At 41.7% G+C, this 22,241-nt stretch overlaps 1 protein-coding gene across 1 annotated transcript; it reads right to left on the reverse strand.

Annotated features, from left to right (window-relative positions):
- Positions 1-5,841: 5,841 nt before the first annotated feature.
- IL13RA1 (interleukin 13 receptor subunit alpha 1) lies at positions 5,842-20,880 on the reverse strand. The gene is made up of 10 exons (XM_054289863.1): positions 20,799-20,880; positions 17,533-17,690; positions 13,816-13,951; positions 11,814-11,934; positions 9,862-10,046; positions 9,323-9,474; positions 8,026-8,158; positions 7,470-7,566; positions 7,101-7,185; positions 5,842-5,961 (listed from the first exon to the last, which is right to left on the reverse strand). Exons 1-10 carry the CDS (start codon positions 20,878-20,880, stop codon positions 5,842-5,844), a joined length of 1,269 nt encoding a protein of 422 aa, XP_054145838.1.
- Between the last annotated feature and the right edge of the window lie 1,361 nt (positions 20,881-22,241).

Here is a 22,241-nt window from a genome sequence, read left to right on the forward strand (position 1 = left end):
TATGTAAACATCTTGGATTTTTTTCTTTCCATTTCTTTCCTTTTTACTTCTTGTAAGTTGTTTTGATTTTCCCAGAATCTTCTCCATAGTCATGTTTACTCTTTTCAAGAAACTTTAAAGGAGAAGTAGACATGATCAGAGTGCAAACAAGATTCTGGTGAGAGGAGGACAGAAAAAAAGGTGACTTTACTTGGTCAGTTGGTGGAGGAGTTTTTGAATTAAGGAGAAAACAGCAGTGAGGCTCTCTAGTAGAGTTTTTTTACAATTTTGACAGATCACCAAGAGCACTCTGTCTTGGTATCACTCAGAAGAAGAAAACATGGCAGGGGATGCCCTGACAACTCTTCCAGCCCTACCCAGTCTTTAATAAATAGATTATCAAAATAATTATTCATATAGGCCACAAACAAAATTACTGTTACAAACCTAATTTAGAAACAGAATTTTTTTTCCAAACCAAGCTCAAACACAGTCCTTGAAATCCCACATACAGAAAGGCAAATGCCATTTCTCTCTCTGCCTGGTGTGTTGCTAGCATTTCTACCTTTTATACCTCCTAGCTAAAAAAGTCACAAGGTGTTGTATGCAAGACAAGTGTGTTAAAGTCAGCTGTGGAAAAATGCCAGTGAATGGCTCAGCCTTATTAGCTATCCATGTAGCAAAAGCTGTCTACAGCTGAATATTCTACAACATGACAGGGTGTGATATTAAAACTAAATAGCCATACCCTGAGTAGCTTTCCCTGTAGCTGATTTTGACATTTGGAGGACCAGGCAGTTTCACATCTTTTAGGAGTACCTTGCTGGCATTTTAGAAGTTTCCACACTGACATTTTGTGTCACGAAAGGAAACTAGTGAGAGGTTAAAAGGCTTTGAAGTGCAGGAGGGAGAAAGGCTCCAACAGGCAGAACAGGCTAATTTTGGTGCTCTCTGCCACTAAAAAAAAAACTTTTCTGTTGCTACAGCTAAACAGGTAAAGTGGCAATGACATGGCTAAGTGTCTTAAATACAGCTCAGATGTGGTGTTTCAGAACAGAGAACTTTGAGGCAGAAATTATGACAGCGTGCCCATTGCACAACTTAATTTTTCCCATAAGGGAGCACATATTTTGTTGGGTTTGTTATTTTTTCTTTCAGCACAGAAGATGTAGGGGCAGCTCTTCTTTTAAAGCATTAGCTTAGCTCCTGGTTCAAGCTGCCCCTAACATTCCATCTAGCTTTGCAAATTTTGCCCGAGATTCCAAAAAGTGACAGGGCCTGAGCTTAACCAAACATCTTTCTCACTAAAGCTTTTAATCCCATCATACAGTTAGCCAAAATAAACTGCAATTTTATTTAGCTGTTTGAGCCATATGAAAGAGGAAAACTGATATAACAAGCTAAGTCCTGGTTAACTGGAAAGTTATCTTTTTGTAGCTGCTTTGTGCAAGAGTCATGAAAATCATTGCAGTATTTTAGCAAAAGCCAAACAAGAAGCAGAGAATATTACTAGAGTACACTGGCTGGTTTTCAGCTCTGTGGTGGCAGCAACAATTGTCTTTCCCCACTGAATTACTATCTTCAGAAAACCAAGCAATAACCAGAGAATGGCCATAGAAGGGGTCCTTCAGTGATAAACACCACAAGGTTTACAAACAAAGAGAAAGGAATTCATTTACCTAACCAGCATATTGGAAAAACAGATTGAAAAAAACCAACCCCAAAAAACCCCCATAAGTCATCAACCAACCCTCAGGCCCTTACACGTTAGAAACCTGAGACAGAGTTTCCGGACCCGAGAGAAAGTTTCTCTTCCCCGTGCCACCCACCCAAACCCACATTGCTTTGCTGTGGTAACAGTGTGGATTTTGTTACATCATGTGATCTGAGCCTCCTGCTATCACCTTGATTCAACAGCTTGCAGAAAGTTCATCCAAATAGAGAGATTTTAATCTGGTTTTGCATTTGGATTTTCAGTATTATCTAGAAGCTACATTTCTACAGCTGGCGATGCTCCCCTAAAACATATTTTGCAAATATTGTTTAAAACAGAAGTATTTGGGGATTATCTTGATGAACCTTCAGTAACCCAGCAGAACTGCTCCTCCCAGTCCCACCTTGCCTGTTCCTGTAGCTCTCAGCTGCTGCCCGACCACAGCTCTTGGGTGAGAGGGAGGGAGAGCAGTTTCTACAACATCCTGACCATATCTGGACTTCCACCCCCTACTCACCTACATCCTGTTCTTGCTTGAGTGAGTGGAAAACCCTCCAAAACAGAAAATTCATTCTGTTTTTTTTAATAATGAAAAAAAAATAAAAAGGAAATTCTGAGTATTTGAAGTCCCAGCTCAGAAATAAGTTTATTGAATACTTTCCAGTGAATGGAAATACCCAACCTGTGAACAGTTCTACCCAACAAGCACTGAAACAGTGACTTACACTGAAGTGTGTTCCTCTGAACTTCTTTCAACTATGTCATGTCACCCCTTAACCAAAAAAAAAGAAATTAATTGTTCAATTTCTCAATGATGCCAAATACAGAAAGATTATATTATTTAACAGAATATATTAAAATAAGAAAAGGTCACTTACAAGGAGTGATTAAAATCATTGTTAGTCATTATTACCACCAAAGCTGTAGAATTATGAAAGAGAAACACAAAAGTCTTGGTTTTGATGTCATGGTTTATATCTTAATTTTGAATGATCAGCTCACTAAAGGGAACTAAGAATTCTCTCTCAGTCTTTCCAAGAAGCCATTACTAATGTGTTTATTTGGCACTTGAATATATTTGGGTCTAAGTGACAAGTTGATAGCTTCCATCAGTTTAGCAACCTGGCATTTTCAATAACCTCAGCAGCTAACAAAGATGTAAAATACTGAAGATACATTGGGGAAAGCTGCAGCAATTTCAGTCAAGTTCCAGTTTGATGGTTTATTAAGTCTCTATGGCATTGAAATAACGTGCCAATGTCAGAAAGTGGAATGGCCTTGAGTAGAGAGGGTGAGAGCCCAAACCTTGTGCTCAGCTCCATCTCTGTTCCAGTATCCCAGCCAAAACCACGGCCATGCAGTCCATCCACAATGGACTCTTAAAACAATTCACTCTTAAAAGGGAAGAGGGCAAAGCAACTCGGCTTTTCTTCTCTGGGTTCTGCATGCTTCAGACATGGTCCCTCATTAAAAATTCACCTCTTTGGCCTCAGTTTAATCTCCTCAACCCAAGAACAAAATGCCATGCCATTACACCGAAAAGCATTCAATCACATTTATTCACTCTGAACAAATTTACAGATCAAGTAACTGCAATGAAGAAAAGAAATCATAGCAAAATCTGGATAATTTCAAGCTAAAAAAACCTCTTACCTTAAAAAAAAAAAACATGTCAAAGGTGAAAGTATATTCAGATACTTGCTTTACATGCTGAAACACAGGCTCAATAAATGAATCCATGAGGAAGTGTTAACTAGTGTTATTTAAAACCTTTCTATATAGTGACTTAAACCATCCTTAGCATTTAAATCTTCCTTTTGGCCTAACACCATCCATCCTTTTTTTTTTTTCATTCTATGGCTTTACAAATTTGTTTGGGGTTTTTTGTTGGTTTGGGTTTTTTTTTAAAAGCTAGTAAGTTTTGGTTTTGTTATAGACACCACCATAAAAGTCAAAAGAATTTAGGGGTAAGTACTGATTTTCCTAGATTGTTATGCTGAAAGCTACAAAACTTTATATTACACTGTTATGTTTACTTATCTTGAAACTATACATTTCTGCCTAGTGGTCTATGTTGAGCAACATTCCAGATGAGGTAGACTGAAGGAATATTTATCATTATAAGGACATCAGTGTTGCAGAGGGAATGAATTCAGCAAGGAATGTAATTACTCTTCTCCTCATGCTATTCCTTAATCTCTGGAATTTCAGAGAGTGCTATTAGCTGACTTTGTATAACCTGAGTTTTTTCTCACTGAAATCCCTGAGGCTTTATTTTTATTTTGTCTCATTTAATAATTTTTATAATGTTGGGGCTTTTTTAGCCTGATTGGAGGTAAAAGGCTTTTGTTACTTGGGGGTCTGCTAGTTCTGCTACATTTCTCCTCTCCTTTCTACCACTAACAAAAGGAGGATAAGAGACATGGAAAAACTGTATTTGAGAGGCTCAGTGAACAATGGGGAGAGAACTGGATGTATTAATAAGGAGGGAATACATAAGTGCATAAAGGATGCACATTTGTAGCTAAAAAGCCTGTGGTACTCATTCTACTTGTTGCAGAACAATATGTTCTAAAAATATAGCATTTAGTTTCATTTTTTTGACTGAATGGAGTTTGAAGACAAGGATGAACTTTAAAAGGTTAGTAGCTATAAAATCTGCTCCTAGAAAGCCTATCAGGAGATCTCTTCCCAGTCTGCTAAGCCTGCCCACATCCACGACTCACATGTCTACACTTATCTGGAAGGAGCAAGAAATCCCTGAGCACTAACCATGAAGGGCTTCCATGGATCCTTTTCTCTCCATTCCATTATCTTCTTCCTCCAGCACAATCAAGGTACCACTGTAACCACCCTTGCAGCACAGGGCAGAAACTAATGCTGAGAATGCAGACAGAAAAATGTCACAGTTGTCCAGAAAACACCTGCTGAGCTTTGCTGGGTAAGAACCCTCAAAACAAAACCATCAAAGAATGAACAAAACAACAACATAAAACACCTGTCAAAATACAGAAGAAATATTTTACACCTGTAAAATATAGAAGAAATATTTTTTAAAAAGTCAAATCAGCACCTTCTTTTACATTACTAAGTCCTAGAGGGGAAGCTCAAATCAGAGTCTCATCACTATAAAAGAATAAAACTTATTTCTTAGAAAACAGGTCAAGGTTGTCACCCCCTCTTCCCCAGATCCATCAGTTTGGCAGTAAGAATGGGTCTTGAAGCCTTTGCATTGGTTGGGTTTCAGTGGTTTAACATTTGCTAATCCTTTTGATCACCTCTCCTTAGACTCATGCTCCATCCTGATGTTTTTGCTGAACAGGCTCAGGACAACTTAGCTGCTAAAAATCAGGTGTCTTCAGGCCAATATGGCCAAAGTAGAACCACAGTCTGGTGAGACTCAATACAGTTATCTGCTACTGCACAGAACAAGTAAAAAAAATTATATTTCTCTTTTTACACAAAGTATAATTAACCCAAGAAGTCCATGAAGGCAAGGCATCTGAGGACAGGCAATTGGCAGGATAACAAAACTAAGCCTTTTTTATGAATATTCTGAACACCAGCTGGAAAGCAGAGGCTTTTCATACACATTTTCAAATTAAAAAAATACCCTCTTTGGTGGGATTTGACCAAGCCCCAGCTGATGGGCAGAAGCACAAGAAGCTCAGTCCATAAGTGCCCTCCAGAGAGTGCCCAGCCCAGGCACACAAAGGGTTATCCACAAACAGTCCGTGCTCTGCCACCCCACGTGGTAGCACAAATGATCCATCCCACCCACTGCAAACAGAGCCAAATACTTCAGAGAAGTCACAGTGCTTGCTCCAAAACAAAAAAACCAAAAACAAACAACCCTGACAGTGTGGTGTGAGGCACAAACACAAGTGCAAGTGGCAGTAACAATTGCAGGGCAGAGCTGGCTGAAGCCAGAGCAGGGAACCCACAGTGCAGTCCCAGGGGATTTCACACACGCTCATCCTGAGCTCAGATGGGTATTTCTGGCAGAGATGGAGGAACAGCCACTGTTAGTGATGCATCTTCACAGAAGGAAGAGCTGCCCAGTGCCTCACAGGCCTCTTCACATCTACAGTCACCTGAGGTACAGGAGCAGGAATCAGCTTCCTCCTCTTTCTTTGATAAAGCAGAGTCTACCTGTTTTCTTTTTCAGGATTACTGCTCTCTGAAGTTTCTGTTAAAATTAAAGAATGAATTTCTTCTTCTATAATTAACCTGTCAAAAGCATTCATGGGGTCATCCTTTGCAGAGCTCTGAAAGAGACGAACAACATTTTTAACAGTATTTCCTCATGGCAGGTGTTGCTTTTTCACCCCATAAGACATACCCCTGTTCCACAACATATACCCTGTATTATGGTGGAAAGCCAAGGTGGCTGGGCAACAAAATGTGCTTTTCAGAGCCATGGCTTAGACCTGGCTGGCAGAAGAGATGTCCTCTGGAAATGAGGAACTGAATGTTGGTGCTTCCAACTACAGCCAGCGGGTGAAGCTCAGGCAGGAGGATGGAGAACTGAGCACGTACACACTTTGTAGAGTTTTCACACAGAGAAAATTATTTGGGGCAGTAACAAAACACTTGTGCAAGCACAACAAAGTGTAACTGCAACTGCTACCACAGTTACAGCCCTCGTGGCCGAGAGTCCCATCTGGGAGAACAACATTCATGTCAAGGTTTGAACAAGGGCTTGTCAGTGTGCTTCTCTTTGGATTTTTATAAAGGGCTACTGAGAGAGATTTATTTAGAAATCAGTTTCCTTAATGGTATTACGTTTATTTTCCCCAAAATAATGCACCACTGCAAGCTTTTCATCAACCAGTGACTGAAACTATAGCTGCTTTTGTTCTTTTGCCAACAAGAAGCTATGTGTCTGATTTACTTCCTAGCAAACAGACTATAATAAATGTGAGAGTGCTAAAAATGTTAGTTTCTGGAAGTCAAACACAAATAGCTTAATTCAGCATCATAAATATGATTAAGTAGCAGAAAGACATGAATGTTCAATAGAAGTCACTTAATGGAGTTGCAAAAACAAAACCAAAAATCCTCAAACCAAAACCCACACAGCAAAAGAAGCCTGACAATCAGAAAACTGCCACCCAAAAAACCCCAACCTGAAACAAATTTAAGGGACTATAGTAGTCTGGAGTAACAGAATAATGTAATTCTATTAATCTAACTAAAAAAGTATACACAGTTGTGGGGGTGGGGAAGGAAATCTAAGTTTTGGGTAATTGTTCCTGAACAACTCCTAGTATTGTAAAATACTTAATCTTCATACTATATACTTGCTTATACATAGTTAGTTATAAGACAGACCTAAGAAAAACAAAACTGCAAGCCTAGAGATCCCAGTTCAATAGATTTGTTGACCGAACAGCTTCTTACTAACCTGGGAATCCTCGTTCTGTTCTCCAAACATGCGCTTGAGAATTTCCCTTGGGTCCGGAATTGGTGGAAGAATTAATATCTTCAGCCTTCATAAAGTTAAAAAGAAAATATTTAGATGAAAGATATATTAATTCAAAAATAATTTAAAACCCACAGAATCATTTAAAAATGTCAAAATCATGTTTGGGTACAGTCAAGAAAATTTGTGGAGTCAACTTTGTCATCACTGGCCAGCCTTCATTCTCTGTGCAACTCTACCCATTTCTTATTTTTACTCCCCAAAACAGAAGGAGAACATTGACACAGGCAGATTCTAAATAACTTTCATCTTGACAACGACAGCAGCAAATGTAGGGAGATCAATATTTACCTTTTTAGATAAATCAGTAGAATAATTGTAGATACTGCAACTATTAATGGAATGGTAATTATTAGAACTAAATAGATTGTAGAGTCCCTCTTCTCACCTGGAAAACAGAAATTGTTGAAACTTAGGGATATTTTGATAGGCTTTTTAGGAATAATGACAACAAAATAGTTAATTCTCCAATTTGTTCATAGACTCAGTGCTTTTTCAAGTTCACTAGCACTTTTGTAGGCAAGGACAGTCTTGTTTTCCAAAGCTGGGATTATAATGTTGATGTGTTTGGCAGGGAAGTGCAAATGAGCAAGACTCAGGGCTGAAAAATTGGCTACACTGGACTTTGCATAGCTCCACAAATGGCACCACACATTATCAACAGCAGCACAGGCTGGGATTGGTGGTGCTGCTGCTGAAGGACTAGAGCTCTTCTGTCCTTTTTTCACTCAAAATTAAGTAGGTACATAAGGAGATGATCCTTGACTCCCATTTATTTAGCAGACAGAAAGGTATTAAATGCCTTGGAGATGAAGAGTAAAGTACAGTGCAGGGCCAAGTCTCTCACCAATGCTCCTTTCCTCGCTCCAGTCACTTTGGAGGTGGCTGTTGTAGCACTCCCGCTTTGGCTTTGCTCTCACTCTGAAGCTGTACTTGCTGTGAGCATCAATGCCAGCAATTGACACAGAACTCCTCTCGGACTAAGGCAAAAAAGAAAAGGCAATTTGCTTTGTTCAATTACCAAGGTATTGTCAGCCACTTCCAAGACTATTTACATTGTGAAGCCAATGGATTCTGAATGTTTTGATGGATGACCTTTTTATGACTATGAAACCTCATTAAAAATAGGACATAGTGGAATTTAACAAGCACAGAAGGCCTTAATGCACATTCCAAAGCTAAGATTTAATCTCATTCACTGCTACATCTATCATGTAGCATTTGGCATCAATGATTAAACTAAGACTTAGCGTTTGGAACAGTGCCTTTTTAATTTTTTTCTTTCCTTTTTCTGAAAAACATCTGTGATTTACCTTCCCTTCTTGTCAGGGCAGCATGACCAACCATACCAAAGTGTTCTGTGATGCCTCTACAAAGAGCACATACTAGATAGGATCTAACTGCACTTGTTTTTTATCCAAAATAACAGTTTCCTGGGGAATGTTGCTAGCATTTGAGTTTGGGGTAGAATAAACAACTAAACATGCTCCACAGGAGAAGACTGCCACTCACTTTGAAATTTATCATGTTGTTTTTACCATTCTGATCAAACAGAACATTCAGTTTGGCTATGGACATACAGCATGAGTCCATCCAGACACTGAACTCAATGCTTTTTACGTACACACTAAAATCAGTGTATCTGAGGGTGCACCCCTCTTTCTTCCCCTCCATCCTCAGTCTTTATCCCTTTGCTTTTCTCTCAGAGAATCTGAGAGATTCTCTGATCTTGTCTGCACCAGCAGCTGATTTTTCTTTAGGGCAATCAGGTCACAGCATTTAAATCCAAAGCTGCCACACGACCACAGAGACCAACAGCAGGAAAACCCAACACCAGAACACCAAAGCCCATATGCCTGAGAAGCAGACAGGCACCATTTCCTGAGAGTTTAGTAAATCCCCCTTTATCAGACTGTTCTCACACACTAACAAATTACACTAGAAATGATGGGAAGGATTCAAAAGACTTTAATGAATTTTGATGTACAGCTTTTACTAACATAAACCTACAGCATAAGAGAAAAATTAACATCACACAGCACTTCCAGCTCTGGCACCCACCCCAGTCACATGCAACTGCTCATTATCAACTGCAAGTATTTCAAAAGATTCACAGAAAATAAAAAACAGCAATGAAAACTTACTGCAATGATCTGACCAGTGTCCAAATCACCATTGCTATACTTAACTTCATACTGCAAACAACTTTTTGGAAAAGTTTCTGATTCACTCCACTTTACATCGATTCCATCATTAGTCTTTGACAATGTCAATTGTCTTGGTGTGGCAGGTTTTACTGAAATGCAAAATGGAATAATTAGTTCAAAAGTCTATTTCACTGCTTACAAATATGGTTCAGTCCTGCATTGCAGAATGCTACACTTACACCAGATTAAGAAGAGAAAGAGGAAGAAGTTAGCACCAGTAAGTCAAAAAAGGAGTAAATCCAACTAAAGAATAAGAGTAGAAGTTAATAGAAAATTACCTGTCATCCTTCTTCCCAGATACCCATCCCACAGAAAACAAACTCTTGTCCATATAATTTCAAATCAAAGGTCAGTAAAAGGGAGCATCTATTCTCATTGTCTCATCCATACTTTATGAGGTGAAGTTTCTCAAACACAACAATGTACTAGAAATTTCTTATTTTAATGATATTTTTATGATGTGATGTTAAACTTACCGAGGGTGGTAGGATTTTTACTTGCACATAGAGGCCTGACTTCTTCAGAATCGCCTCTAATCAAAATACTTATATCAGGATAAGTTCTCCTGTCTCTTGGGAAGGTAAGATTGAAAATGCATTCAAAGATTCCTTGGTCTACAGAGGAGTTGCTACAGCTCTTAGGGTTTTCCAAGCCATCAAACCTAGAGGAATAAATCATTATTGTAAGCTTCAGAAGAAAAGGACAGCAAGGGGAAGGCTTGCTTATAAACGTGTGTTACAAATTCTAAAGACTGATATTGCATTAAAGCTATGCTATAACATATAAAAAAATAAAGCTAAGCAAAGTAAGCAGCCTATAATTTATCTCAAGCTTTAGAAAGAGTCTTGTTTTTGTGAAGAGTGCCAAGGAGCAGAAAGAGAGGCAGGCTTGCTTTATATCAAAAAGAACAACTGCTGTCAGCTTTGGTTCACATTTTCCACATGGGAGAACAATTCCAAGGAGTAAAGAATATTTAGAAAACATACTAATTTGGACCATTTCTTGTCAGCAGAATTTCATCTGTGATAGAATGAGCTGATCAACCTTTAGCTCTGCCTCAAGCAGCACAGCTCTTGAAACAGCTGAGTTTTACCTATTTACCTGATTTGATTTTCAAAATGTCAGCATTCCCTTTCAATAATAGAGAAGTTAGGAAGACAAACTTCTTCCTTGCTTCTCTTTGTGGCCCAAGTCTCAATGAAACACACCAGTAGCCTTTCCTCCCAGGAAAAACAGAACCAAAAACCCCACCTCGCTGGCATTGTGGAAAATGTATCTTTCCATCTAAAATTGAAGTGTTTTCTTAGTTTTTGGCTTTAAAATCTAAAAATTATTATTCTTTCAAAGAAGCATGAATTAAACCACTTTGAAGTCACTGCAGTTACACCTTCCATTAAAAATAAGGGCAGGTTGAAAATATATAACTCAAATCTAAACCATTAGTCCAGTAAGTATCTCTCTACCCAGAAATTCAGATAATCAACCCTGCATTGGTCCTGTTCTTATAACAAAGAATAAGTTTGAGCAGCAGTCTAGACAGGGAACAAATAGTCCCCCCCCCACATTTAATGAAGGCAGCAACATTTGTGCTGTTTGCTGTCCAAATGCCCTGAACTGAACAGCTGGCCTGTGAGACTGCCACTGGAGAAGAAGAGCAGAAAGTTTATGTAGTTAGCTCAAATAAGACAAAAAGCTGATTTAAAACTACAACATGGGGCTTTCGAAAAGGAAACTCCACTATTTCTACAGAAGCTAATGCAATCTGGCATTTCACAAGCCCCATCAAGGTGCAGAAGTATGCATAGATCAGCATGTACAGCTATCAATGCCAAGAGCTGGCTCACACAAGTCTGTTCCCTGGGAACAAGACACCATTTATGACTGTCCACTGGCCAGCGGGGAGGATGGTGAGAAAAAGAGGTTCTTCATAGCTGTAAAGGTGAATCAGTTATTTACAACATTGAAGATGCAAACAGAAGTACTGCTAAGAGTTATTAATGCTTTCATGCCATTTCCCAATGCTTTATGAGCTGACACCTACATTGTGAGTGATCCTAACTTAAACATCCTGTTTTCCTGGACTGCAAAGAAAGCAACTAATACATCGGTCTAGCTTAGTTGTTAATTATTCCCTCTTTGAATCAAGTGCCCAAATAGAAAAATATAGAAAGCAACAGCAGCTGTGTTAATCTGGGCTACAGCAGCAGACACAAAACAGTTATATCAACTTCCCAAAAAGTCTTGGCCATAGCAGCTCCTGACCCCTTCGGTGGTGAAGTTTTCTGTTGGATGGGACTGAGAAGTAACTTGGACACAATGCCCTGGGAACTTTAAAAGCAACAGGAAGCAGACAAGTGGAATGTGTCATGTAAAACTAAAGATTAGTCCTAGAGCACTTTAGAGCCGGGAAGACAAATCTGCCACGAACCAGTAGAACAAAGTGTAGTTGGTGTCACTGCTTGCGTTCTCCCCACGATGCCAGGTACAAGCCATGTACTCCAGATTGTGCCACACACAGCCCAAGTCAACAGCAGCAGTACCTGGAACACCTGCAAGGCAAGTTGGAAATGTTCTCTAAGATTTATTTTGTCCAAGTTGTCTCTGCTGATTCCAGAAGTAAAACATTTCATAACTGAATCTGGAAGACAGAAATGTGTTGGTTACCTCTCACACTACGCTGCCTGTTCAGCACAACAAATGAGGAATTCCAGCTGTTTAGAGCTTGCAATGGCTGAAAGCTCAGCAGAATAACTTTGAGAGGCAAGCCAATCACAACAGCACATCCCAGAGTTCACCATGGCTGAATTGCTACTTAGAGTTACCAGATGCTAAGGTCAAGGTATTGAGTCAGGAAACTATTTATTTCTATTAATCTACCGGTATTTAAAAATAAGTCAAAGTAGCTGGTAGTTGCAGGGAAAACTATAACAAGGCTAAATGTTTTTACAGCCATCAATGTCAACCATAATCAAAGGTTGACTATTTTTAGCTTCTCCAGATACAGTATTAGTTGCTTGATATTTATAATATGGAAATACCTCTGAGTCTTAAATATTGACAAAAGCAACACCAGGTAAGCTGACTTTTTAATTGAGACCCATATACCTTTAGACATTAAAATCTAACATTTGGAAACTCAAGTCACATCAATACAAATGAGTACTTAGCAATTGTGAATAGGTCAATGGATCACCCAGGCAGAGCAATTATGGAATAAAGTCTTTCATATTCAATCTTGCATTTCTGTATGAGTTCTTTACACTCTATTACCATATTACATTGCATTGGACATCTTTTCCCTGTAACAAGTAGCAACATCTCCACGAACTAAAAACTAAGTGCGTATTAAATGCAGGTCTATATTGAAAGTCAGAGCTTGCATTCTCCCTGAAGCAGCAACTAAGAGTATAGGGAAATGAAACAGGTTTTCCTATTCCAAGAAATATATAAAAATATTTCATCTGCACACACACTTTTAAAATCCCCAGCCTGTTTAGTACATGCTGTCCTAATGATCTCCTTCCCTGATTTTCCAGAACCCTTCTGGCAGACACCCACACAAGCTTGATAAGGTCTCTGATTCTCCCAATCACATGTGGTTTTCATCCACATAAAGTCATGCTCCTGGGTTAAGACAGACTTTTAGGCAAGAGGCTCATTTTCTTGCTGTACATCCTAACTTCAAGTATTCAGCAAAATAGCTTACTTCTCAAAGTCTGCTTCCTAACAGTTTTGCTGTGGACCCCATACTTCTGCATGCCAAGAAAAAAAAAATACTTTTTCTCTATTTATTTTGCTATGCTTTGTAGACCTCATTCATCTCTTGAAAAAGACAGAACCCTATTACAATTATTTAATTTATTCAACAAGTTATTAAATTTACTACATTCCTCCCTCCTACATAGACAACTGTATTTTATGGGTTTCTGTTTATAAAGAAAAATCATGCAAAATAAACTGACAGATGTTAGTCATGAAGGCAGTAGGCTTAATGGAGTCAGAGCCATCTCCTGTGCCACAACCACCAAAACCAAAGCAGCTCATACACCATTCCTGGGTTTAGATGGGGGGAAGAAAACCAAAACATTTGTCATACCATCTCAGACACACTGGAATTCCTGCCAGTGTAAGGATATATTACAGCCCTTCAGAAAGAAGGGCTCAAAGGAGGCAGAAGACAAGTAACAGGAACTACACTGCTGTTTTGGAAGAGCACTTCCATTTTACAAGCTTGCCCAGAAGACTTTAAGCATCAGAAGACCCCAGTTGCATTTAAAGGTGGTATAATCATGCTGTTTAAGCTCTATCAATAAAACCAGCCCTTGTGTCAGGTACTTCTCTATGATGCATTTTATGATTTCTTGTTGAAAGAGACAAGAAAAAGCCATGTCTTCTCAGGCCAAGAGGGGTCTGGCCACTGCTGGCATTACCTTTTGGCAGGAGGGAGGTCTCCACCCAGGGGCTGGGCTCACTGGTGTTGTCGTTCTTGCACTCACTTCTCACTCTGAGGCGCATTTCCTCACTCAAGTGCGCGTCCGTCACACGGAATCGGCTCTTACTCCATTCCTGGGTTTACATGGGGGGAAGAAAACCAAAACGTTTTTCATACCATCTCAGACACATGGGAATTCCTGCCAGTGTCAGGATACATTACAGCCCTTCAGAAAGACAACAGCTAAAAGCCAAAGGAAACCACTGTCTGGCTAGGTGGGAAGCCTGAGCATCTCTTGGCTTTGCTTTTTTCTTTCTCAGGCACAGTCAGAACTCACAAAGAAGAGCTAGTCCTACCCCTGTGACCTACAGACATAAGCAAAGGCTACATAGAGATCAAGAAGTAAGTACAACAAGGGAGAAATGATCCTAGAAAAAGTCTTCATGGATACTACAAAATAAGCATGTTTATACTACAGCGGTATAAACAGGCACTTACAGATCTGACCTTCACCTTTCTGTGTGTGCGCACATGAGGGCATGACCAACAGAATGAAGTACATTAGAAGGCACGACCAAAAAGCAGTGAGATGAGTTTGGATGATTTAAGGAGCAGAAGAAAAACCTACCAAAACAAACCCATAAATGGCTATTAAAAGCAGTGACACCACATCAAGCCCAAGTATCTCATGATCTTACCATTTCGACTATGTTTGCATGAGAAAAAGGCTCACCCTTTTATCACACACTTTCTTGAGCATCTTTTGTTGGCCTAGGAGGATGCCTTTTAGTTAACTGGAAACTGGGTATGAAACAAATAATTTTGTTATGGCCAAAGATTGCTGTAACCACTAATATATAAAAATAATAAATATTGGCGCTAATGAGAGGGTAAAGAAATCAAACAAATAGATTAGGTTTGTCTAGGTTTAAAAGACAGGTGTCTGGCAAGCAAGGTGGAACCTCTGTCGGAATAAGAAATGTGGGCCCCCTTCCCACCAAATTATTATAACTCCAAAATAACGGGGCTTTCATGTAGGGGAATAGAATATAAGAAGATAAAGATAGCATAGAAAGTAATCTTACTCCTAAGGAGTTGCAGCTGGGCCAATTATCAAAGATTAGGAGCAGGCCTGACTTTAACAGGCCAGAGCTGTAACCAACAAGAAGAAGAGTGCTATAAAAGAGTGGGGTGGCTGGTTAAGAAGGGAACTGGAGTCAGTTGGCTGCTTTGTGAAGAAAGAGTCAGTGCTCTAAGGAGCTGTCCACGAGAAACACCAAGAAGGTATGAAGGAGACAACAGTATGGAACCCCTGCAATAAGATAACAACACTTTCAGGCAAAGACACAAGGAAAGGATCACCAGTTCTTGACTGGAATGTCCATGTGTGTAACACCGCAAAGAGCAGAGCACAAACCCAGCCCAGCTTCCCTCGGTGCAGTTCTGGGCACGGCCAGCAGGGGCGCTGCTGGCTCCCGGCCGGGCAGGGTGCGCTACTTCCCCCAAGCCTGCAGGGGCGCTGTGGGCAAGCTCGGCCGCGTCTCCCTCACGCGCTAATGGCGGGCGGGCCGGCAGGAGAGAGAGCAAAGCGGCTTCACCTGCAAACCCCAGGGGCAGCCAGTGTCAGTGCCCTTCTGGATGGTGAAAGGAGCTGCAGCAGGAACCTCAGAAGCAGCAAGCTGGAATGGCAGAGGCGAGCACAATCCCACAGTAATAAATGAAATGAATCAGAAACTCTTCAGCCGTAGCAGGAGCCGTGGGGTGTCCTGTCGGGCAGGGTGTTACAGTGCAGTGAAACACCCGGGGCAGTGGCACAGGAATGGCGGGGCTGGGCAGTGGCAGCCCGGCTCCTGAACATGGCCAGGAGAGGCTCCCTCTGAGGGGGAAGGGGCTCGGGGTCCTGGGTTTTCCCTGAGACCCCTGAGCAGATTATGAGGGTCCCTTCCAGTGAGATGAAGTGTTAATAAGGCCCCAGTTCAATGACTGCTTTTACAAGCAGAGCCTCACTCGTGGTAGGAGAAAACAGTGGGAGATGGGACTCTCCAGCAGAGGGGAATTCTTCCCACAGTGCAGCCTGAGACCCCAGGAATGAGAGAGAGCTCGGAGCAGAGCCCAGCCCCTCGCTCCTGAGCCAAAATGTCAGAGTGTCTCTGCCCTTCCCAAAAGAAACCCCCCCCAGCTAAGGGGCTGCAGCCAGCTGCACCCCTTCACCCCAACCTGGCCACTTCTTTTGTCTCTCTGAAGCACCAGTCGTTATCATCTCTAACAACAAGTGGTAGAAAATTTCCTTTAAAAAAATAATAAAGAAAAAATCCTAACCTCCAACAGATTCTGTGAGCAAAAAGATTCAGCAAGATGTACAGTCTGTTTCATCCTGTCCTGTGAAACTGCCGACCCTAAGTTCATTCATTGCTGATGACATTAATATCTATTAGACTCTTCCAGAAACTTAGCTCTTTAACCACAGAGACTTTCTACTTGTTGATTTTTTAATGAATCAATCAAAATAGGTAAATAGGTTTCTGCTGTGTTAGCAGGTTCAACTGGCTCATCTAAAGCTCCAAAGAAGATTTTTAGAGATCATTAGTGTCAAAATGAAACATCACCCTTTTAGCAGTGACATTAAATCAGCTCAGCTGTTTGCAAAACCAGAGTCACAGAATTATAAAATGCTTTGGGCTGGAAGGGAGCTCAAAGATCATCCAGTTCCAACCCCCTCGCTGTGGGTTCCAGCGTTCCGCTAGAACAGGTTGCTCAATGCTCCATCCAAACTGGCCAAACCACATCCCTACTCATGTCCAGGATATCCTGGAGCTGTGGGAAAAAATACAGTGGTTAGCATGAAAAGGCCAATGTAAGCATCAGGCTGTAAGTCTGTTAACAGGGCTCAACAACAATGGACTGCTTCAAGAGGCATCATATCAATTGGAACCATATCTGAGATAGCAGCACTGTCTCCCCCACAGCTGGCATCTACCAAAGGCTCCAAATTCCCAGAGTTTGGAATAACGGATTTATCTTCTTACTGGCAATAAATTGTAAAAATACTTGTCCTACAGCCCATAGCAATGGGCACCACAGCAATGCCCTGTCCAAAGAGCAGCTAATCCACAGCAAGGAGCACATCTGGGCAAACCATCTAACGCAGAAAAACAAAGCCCAAAACAAATGAGTTATATGTCTTCAATTCCAGGCAACAAACATGCACCATATTGTCTTCAAAACACAACCCTCCCATAAATAATTGTACTTGCAGGGAGAGGGTAAATGGGGAATGTTAATTCTTGGCATTATCTCCAAAAGATGCAATACTGTCAAACTACAACTAAATCTGCATGTCTCTTTAAACTGAGTCCAAAGTAAAGGAGAAAAGCCTTTGCAAATTCCCACTTAACTCTTGAGTATGTAGACTGCCCTGTATCTATTTTTTCTAGAAAGCTGCATAAGCAAAGACTGAAACGAGACTTCTCCCATTATTATTACAGTACTTCTATGTTACCACCAGCACTCAGTTATCAGAGAGCAACAGACAGATTTTTATGATCTGAAGATCCCATATGCTGGTATGATTCATTTTTGAGGTTTTGATCCCATGATAAGGATGAAATGCTATATTAAAATTGTATTTATATATGTGTACATGCTCTCCCACAGGGAGTTTTATAACAATAAGACATTTACTGGAACACAGAGCTCAAAGAGGTGATGCACTTACTCTTCTGTCCTCGGGAACCCCATTAATGACGATGTCACTGGAATACTCCAGGTTGCAGCTACTGCTGATGTTCTCTGGGGGGTTCCATGTCCAGGTCAGAGTACAGATATGGGTCAGTGAATAGTTCAAGTTGGATGGAGATGGAAGAACTTTTGCTCCTGGAAGAAAGGAGTTACCAGTGTAACAATCCACACTTTACCATTAGTAATACTGGCAGATTTTTAACTCTCTGACAGAAAAGAACACAAATAACTTCTCGGCCTTGTCAGCTCATGTTTTCCATCAGATAAGGTACTGCCCACTAAAGCGTTTCTATTATTCTTGTTACCTCAACTTGTAAATATTTTAAGTATGCACAAACTACCTAAAAAGTAATTTTTAAGAAATTGCAGCCTGCAACAAGGCAGCGGTTGTGGTACTTGAGCTTTTGCGCATTGCAGGAAGATGAATCACAGGCTGAAACTTTAGTAAAAACAGCATATACATTTTGTGGAGCAATTAATACTGTGTTCTCCCCAAAAGTTATCCATCAGCATTGCTTTAAAGAGAAATCCTTAAAAAGACAAGTGTTTACATCTTTCTAGTAACAGCTGTATCTTAGAAGCAAAATTTAAGCAAAGATTGCAAGCAAAGCAAAGATTGCAAATGCAAGAACGTTAAAAAACTACAAGGAAACCACATCTTTTTCTCAATTACCTATTAAAAATATAACGCTGTGTTCTGGCACAGTGAGCAAAACCAGTGTGGGCCAAATAGTAATTTACTGCTGCCATACTTCAGGGATATTTTTTACCTCCCCAAAAGCCAAGGAGAAGCAGAGCAGGGCCATGACTCAGAGACGGTCACAGCGATAAATCCATCTGTGCTTTGACCCTTCCTTATCGTGTGCACTGAGTCAATGCCTACTCAAGACCCATCACAAACCCTGAAGATCACATTAGAAAACAAAGAAGGGAAATACGACAAGAAATGGCAAACTTCCAGGAAAAAGTAAAGTACGTGTCAGACATCAATTCTAGAAAACATTACCAACTGGGAATTCCCTAAAAAAGTAAGAGTGAACTTTGTTTTTTTAAAGGGCTACTCTAATATGTACTACGAGAAGATGTTGAACCACAAGCCCAATTTCTGTTTGTCAGGGTATCTCCAGGTATCATCACTGAGCCACCACCACGTGTAAGTCTGTGGGCAGAGTGTACCCTCGTTACTCAATAGTTTCACAAACACTTCAAACAGATATCAGCTCGTGCTGCAGGTCCCGCTGTCCCAGGGAACCAAGCTCAACCCATCTCAATATTCAAGTGAGCTCATAGGAAAAGGGCAGAATAATTCCATCAAGATCAGTTTTCCCATCCAGGTCACAGTGCAGCCCTGTTTCCTTCTGCTAGCACAAGGAAGAGGGAAGATAGAGAAGCAAAAGAGGTTCCTTGAGCAACAGTTCTGCTCAAAGCATCCATGACACCATTATTTTACATTTCCTAAAAGCCAGAGCAGCTAAATCTTGAAAGGAATTCATCAAACTTCTGGAGCTCTCTCAGACCTTTGCATAGTACAGGAACAGGCAATGGTAAAGATCAGGCACCATTATAATCCATGTGCTTGCACAGATAATGAGAATAATTACAAAGATGCACTGATTTAGTTTGAATATGCTTAGTTTGTTTGACTACTTAAAATTTTTGTGATTTTTGTTTGAGCAGAAAAGAGAAATTTTTATTCTTGCAAAAATACAGTCTCCAGTGAGAAAATGGAATGTAGCAAGAACATCTTTGTCTATTACCTCTTCCACTAACAAAAACATAGGACAGGCTTTAGGAACAGCCTTGGGACATTAAGTTTGAAAATACTAAGTCTTTCTGATCATATTAAAAAAAAAAAAAATTTCAACAAGAGTACAAGCATTCCATCTTGTCATGACTGAACTTTTACCTACAATAGCCACAAACTATTAAAAAATGTCATCCCTGATTTCTACTCTGAAGTTCTAAACATTTTCTTCTAAAAGGTCTGATTAGAAGCCATTGCACTTAAGGTTTGTGGATTACTAGCCACACAAAGAAGTGCTAATATTTACAGCTTATAAATTAATCAGTAAATCGTATTAGCATAAAAAGTTTAAATCTAGTAGAGTTTTGAATAATCTACAGAATTCTGAAGCTCATGTTTTAATGTTTTAAATTCATCTTTTATTGATAGATTAAGCCAATCTATACTTTTATCTGTGTAAAATATGCTCATGCTCACCATCTCATGCTCTCGTTATTAAAATTTCTGTAGTAATTTTGCAGAACAACTCAATGACCAACTACAAAATGTGGGCAAGCCGTTATTTCACTCTTAAAATGCAAAACCACAGTGGTGCTTCTAAGAAAAGAAGAACAGCAATAGCCAGTAGAGATTACATGAGGCATAGAAAACATGTTATTTCTAAAAGCCCTAACGAGGAAACATCAGCAAATCCTTTGCTTCAAGTATCACGTGAGAGTGTTGTAAAGTAGTATAAAACTCATCATATTTTTATTTTGTTCTCCTGCATTTTCTGAAAGTTGATTTCATAGTCATAAAGTTGATTTCATAATGATAAACCGAACTGCAGACAGTTGAAAAATAACATTTCGTTAATGTCTATAGCTGGGTTCTTGGATAACGTGAGCAGAGAATAAACCTTCAAGCCCGCGTCCTTATGAAGCCCTCACAGACGCGCACGCATGTCTCCCAAAACTAAACACTCGTACTTCCAAACTCGGGAATCCCGAAGGAAGAGCGGAGGCGCAGGGCGAGGGGGGCTCTGCGCGCCCGCACCGGCGGAGCCGCTCCCGCACCGCCGCAAGACTCAGGCACCGAGAGGAGGGCAGGGGCTTCTGCTCGGGGTTTTAAGGCAGAAACTGTCCTGGGAAACGAAGATGGAGCTTAAAACATTTCTACCGACCCTGCCTTAATGAAAGGGGAGAGCAGAATTTCAGCATCCCCGCTCCCGGTAAGGGACAGCGCAGGGCGCGCAGCCGGGCTGCCTCGCACACGGCCGACGAGCTTCGGGCTATTTCTACCACAAAATGAAAGGATTTCCCTTACATCCATGCCCGCATTTCCCTCACATCCATCCCCGCGTGTGCGCGGAGCCACGGCCGAGCCGCCCGCCCCACGCACGAGGAAAGGAGCCCGGAGCGGCCGCTCCAGCGCCGGCACCGCGCCCCGGAGCGCAGCCCGCAGCCCGCAGCCGCTCCCGGGCTCCGCCGCCCGCGCCCCGCCGCCCTGCCCGCTCCTACCTGCCGCCGCCGCCGCGGCCACCACCCAGCAGACAGCGAGGAGGAGCGGGCAGGGCAGCGGAGCTGCCGCGGGCACAGCCATGGCTCGGCCGCCCCAGCGCGGCCCCTCGCTCCCACTTCCCGTCAGGGGGCCGGACCAGCCGGGAAGGGCGGCGTGACGGGACGGGCCGGGCCGGCCCGCCCAGGTAATCCGAGCCGGGCGGGAGGGGCGGCCCGGCCCCGCCACCTGGGCGGTGCCGCCCCGGGCTCGGGGCTGTGCAGCGACGGGAGCATCCCCCGGCCCGCACTGCCCTCCCTCTGCTGTCACCCCTCTGTGCCCCATGTGCTACCCTCCGCTCCCCGCCGCTGCCTCCCGCATGGCCAGCACAGAGATTCACGGAATCGATTCGATTGGAAAAGACTTTGAGATCACTGAGTTCCCCTCCGCTGGAGCCGCCGGTGCCTCCCCGAGCTCGGGCTTGGCCGCGCTGCAGTCGCGGAGCCGCAGGGACGCCGCGGGACGCGGGCGGTGCCCGCACAGCCCCTGCGGGATCGCACCCGCTCCGCTCCGCTGCCCCGCGCCCTCCGTGCTTCCGACAGGGCGCTGCAGCGCGGCCGCACGCTCACGAAGGTCTCGTTCTGCGAGTCAAAGTCGTTTTCATTTTACGACTGGGTTCGCACTTGTCTGCTACAGCTATTGAACCGTGCCCCAGACGGGTATGGTTAATGTCCTCTACCAGGAAAGCAGCTACGTTAGCACATCCCCGAGCAGTTCTCTTGATGTCGGAGCCTGGCACAATGCCGCTTTTCAAAATCCCTCCTGAAAATTCAGCTAATTTCTACAGTTCTCGTCTTTGCTAAAAATGCATACTGTTCTTTTCTTTTTTTCAGAACTGCCTTCCACAAACTTCTCCAAACTCCCTCTCCTTCAGCCCTTTCCAAATACAACATAGTCACTTGGAATTTTGCTCTCACATTTTTTTATGGGTGAGATGCAGCAAGTTTTCCAAAATTTTCTCAGAACTGGGAATAAGACATAAGTGCTATTTTGATTAATTTCAGGAGAATAAAATATTTGGGACAAAAATTTCCCTTCAGAACCAGAATTTTGTGGTAGCTAGCCTGGTCCTAGTTACCACCCAAATACAGGTATTCTAAAAATAGTATAGATCCAGCAGGGAGGAAACTTGGCTGAGTTTCAAGGCAAACCAAAATTTGTTAGTAAAACTAACTTATTCCTAACCCAACAGAATGTTTCAGTATTTACTCAGCTCTTCAAAGAGTTTTGCAAGAGTGCATCTGCTTTTTAGACACTCATTCTAGAAAAAGGGAAGTGGAGCTTTTTATGATAGGGTGGGGAATATCCTGTGTTAATGCTGGGCTTTTTTTGCTTTTCTGCCTTTTTGTTCCCCTGTGAAATAAGAGGACTTCTAGTTGCTCTTAAAAAGTGCCCAAGGACGTTGC

The sequence above is a fragment of the Melozone crissalis genome, unplaced genomic scaffold (genome assembly GCF_028551555.1).
Source record: "Melozone crissalis strain CALT ecotype California unplaced genomic scaffold, PUWL_Pcris_2 ptg000068l_1, whole genome shotgun sequence".
Taxonomy (NCBI): domain Eukaryota; kingdom Metazoa; phylum Chordata; class Aves; order Passeriformes; family Passerellidae; genus Melozone; species Melozone crissalis.

Excerpts from the sequence above, each read along its gene's own strand:
- IL13RA1 (XM_054289863.1), bottom strand. The coding sequence starts at position 20,880 with ATGGCTGTGCCCGCGGCAGCTCCGCTGCCCTGCCCGCTCCTCCTCGCT. Across the intron at positions 10,047-11,813 it reads AACTACACTTTGTTCTACTG|GTTTGATGGCTTGGAAAACC; the intron begins GTTCGTGGCAGA and ends TTATTCCTCTAG. Across the intron at positions 8,159-9,322 it reads ACACTGGTCAGATCATTGCA|TCCGAGAGGAGTTCTGTGTC; the intron begins GTAAGTTTTCAT and ends TTTTTGCCTTAG.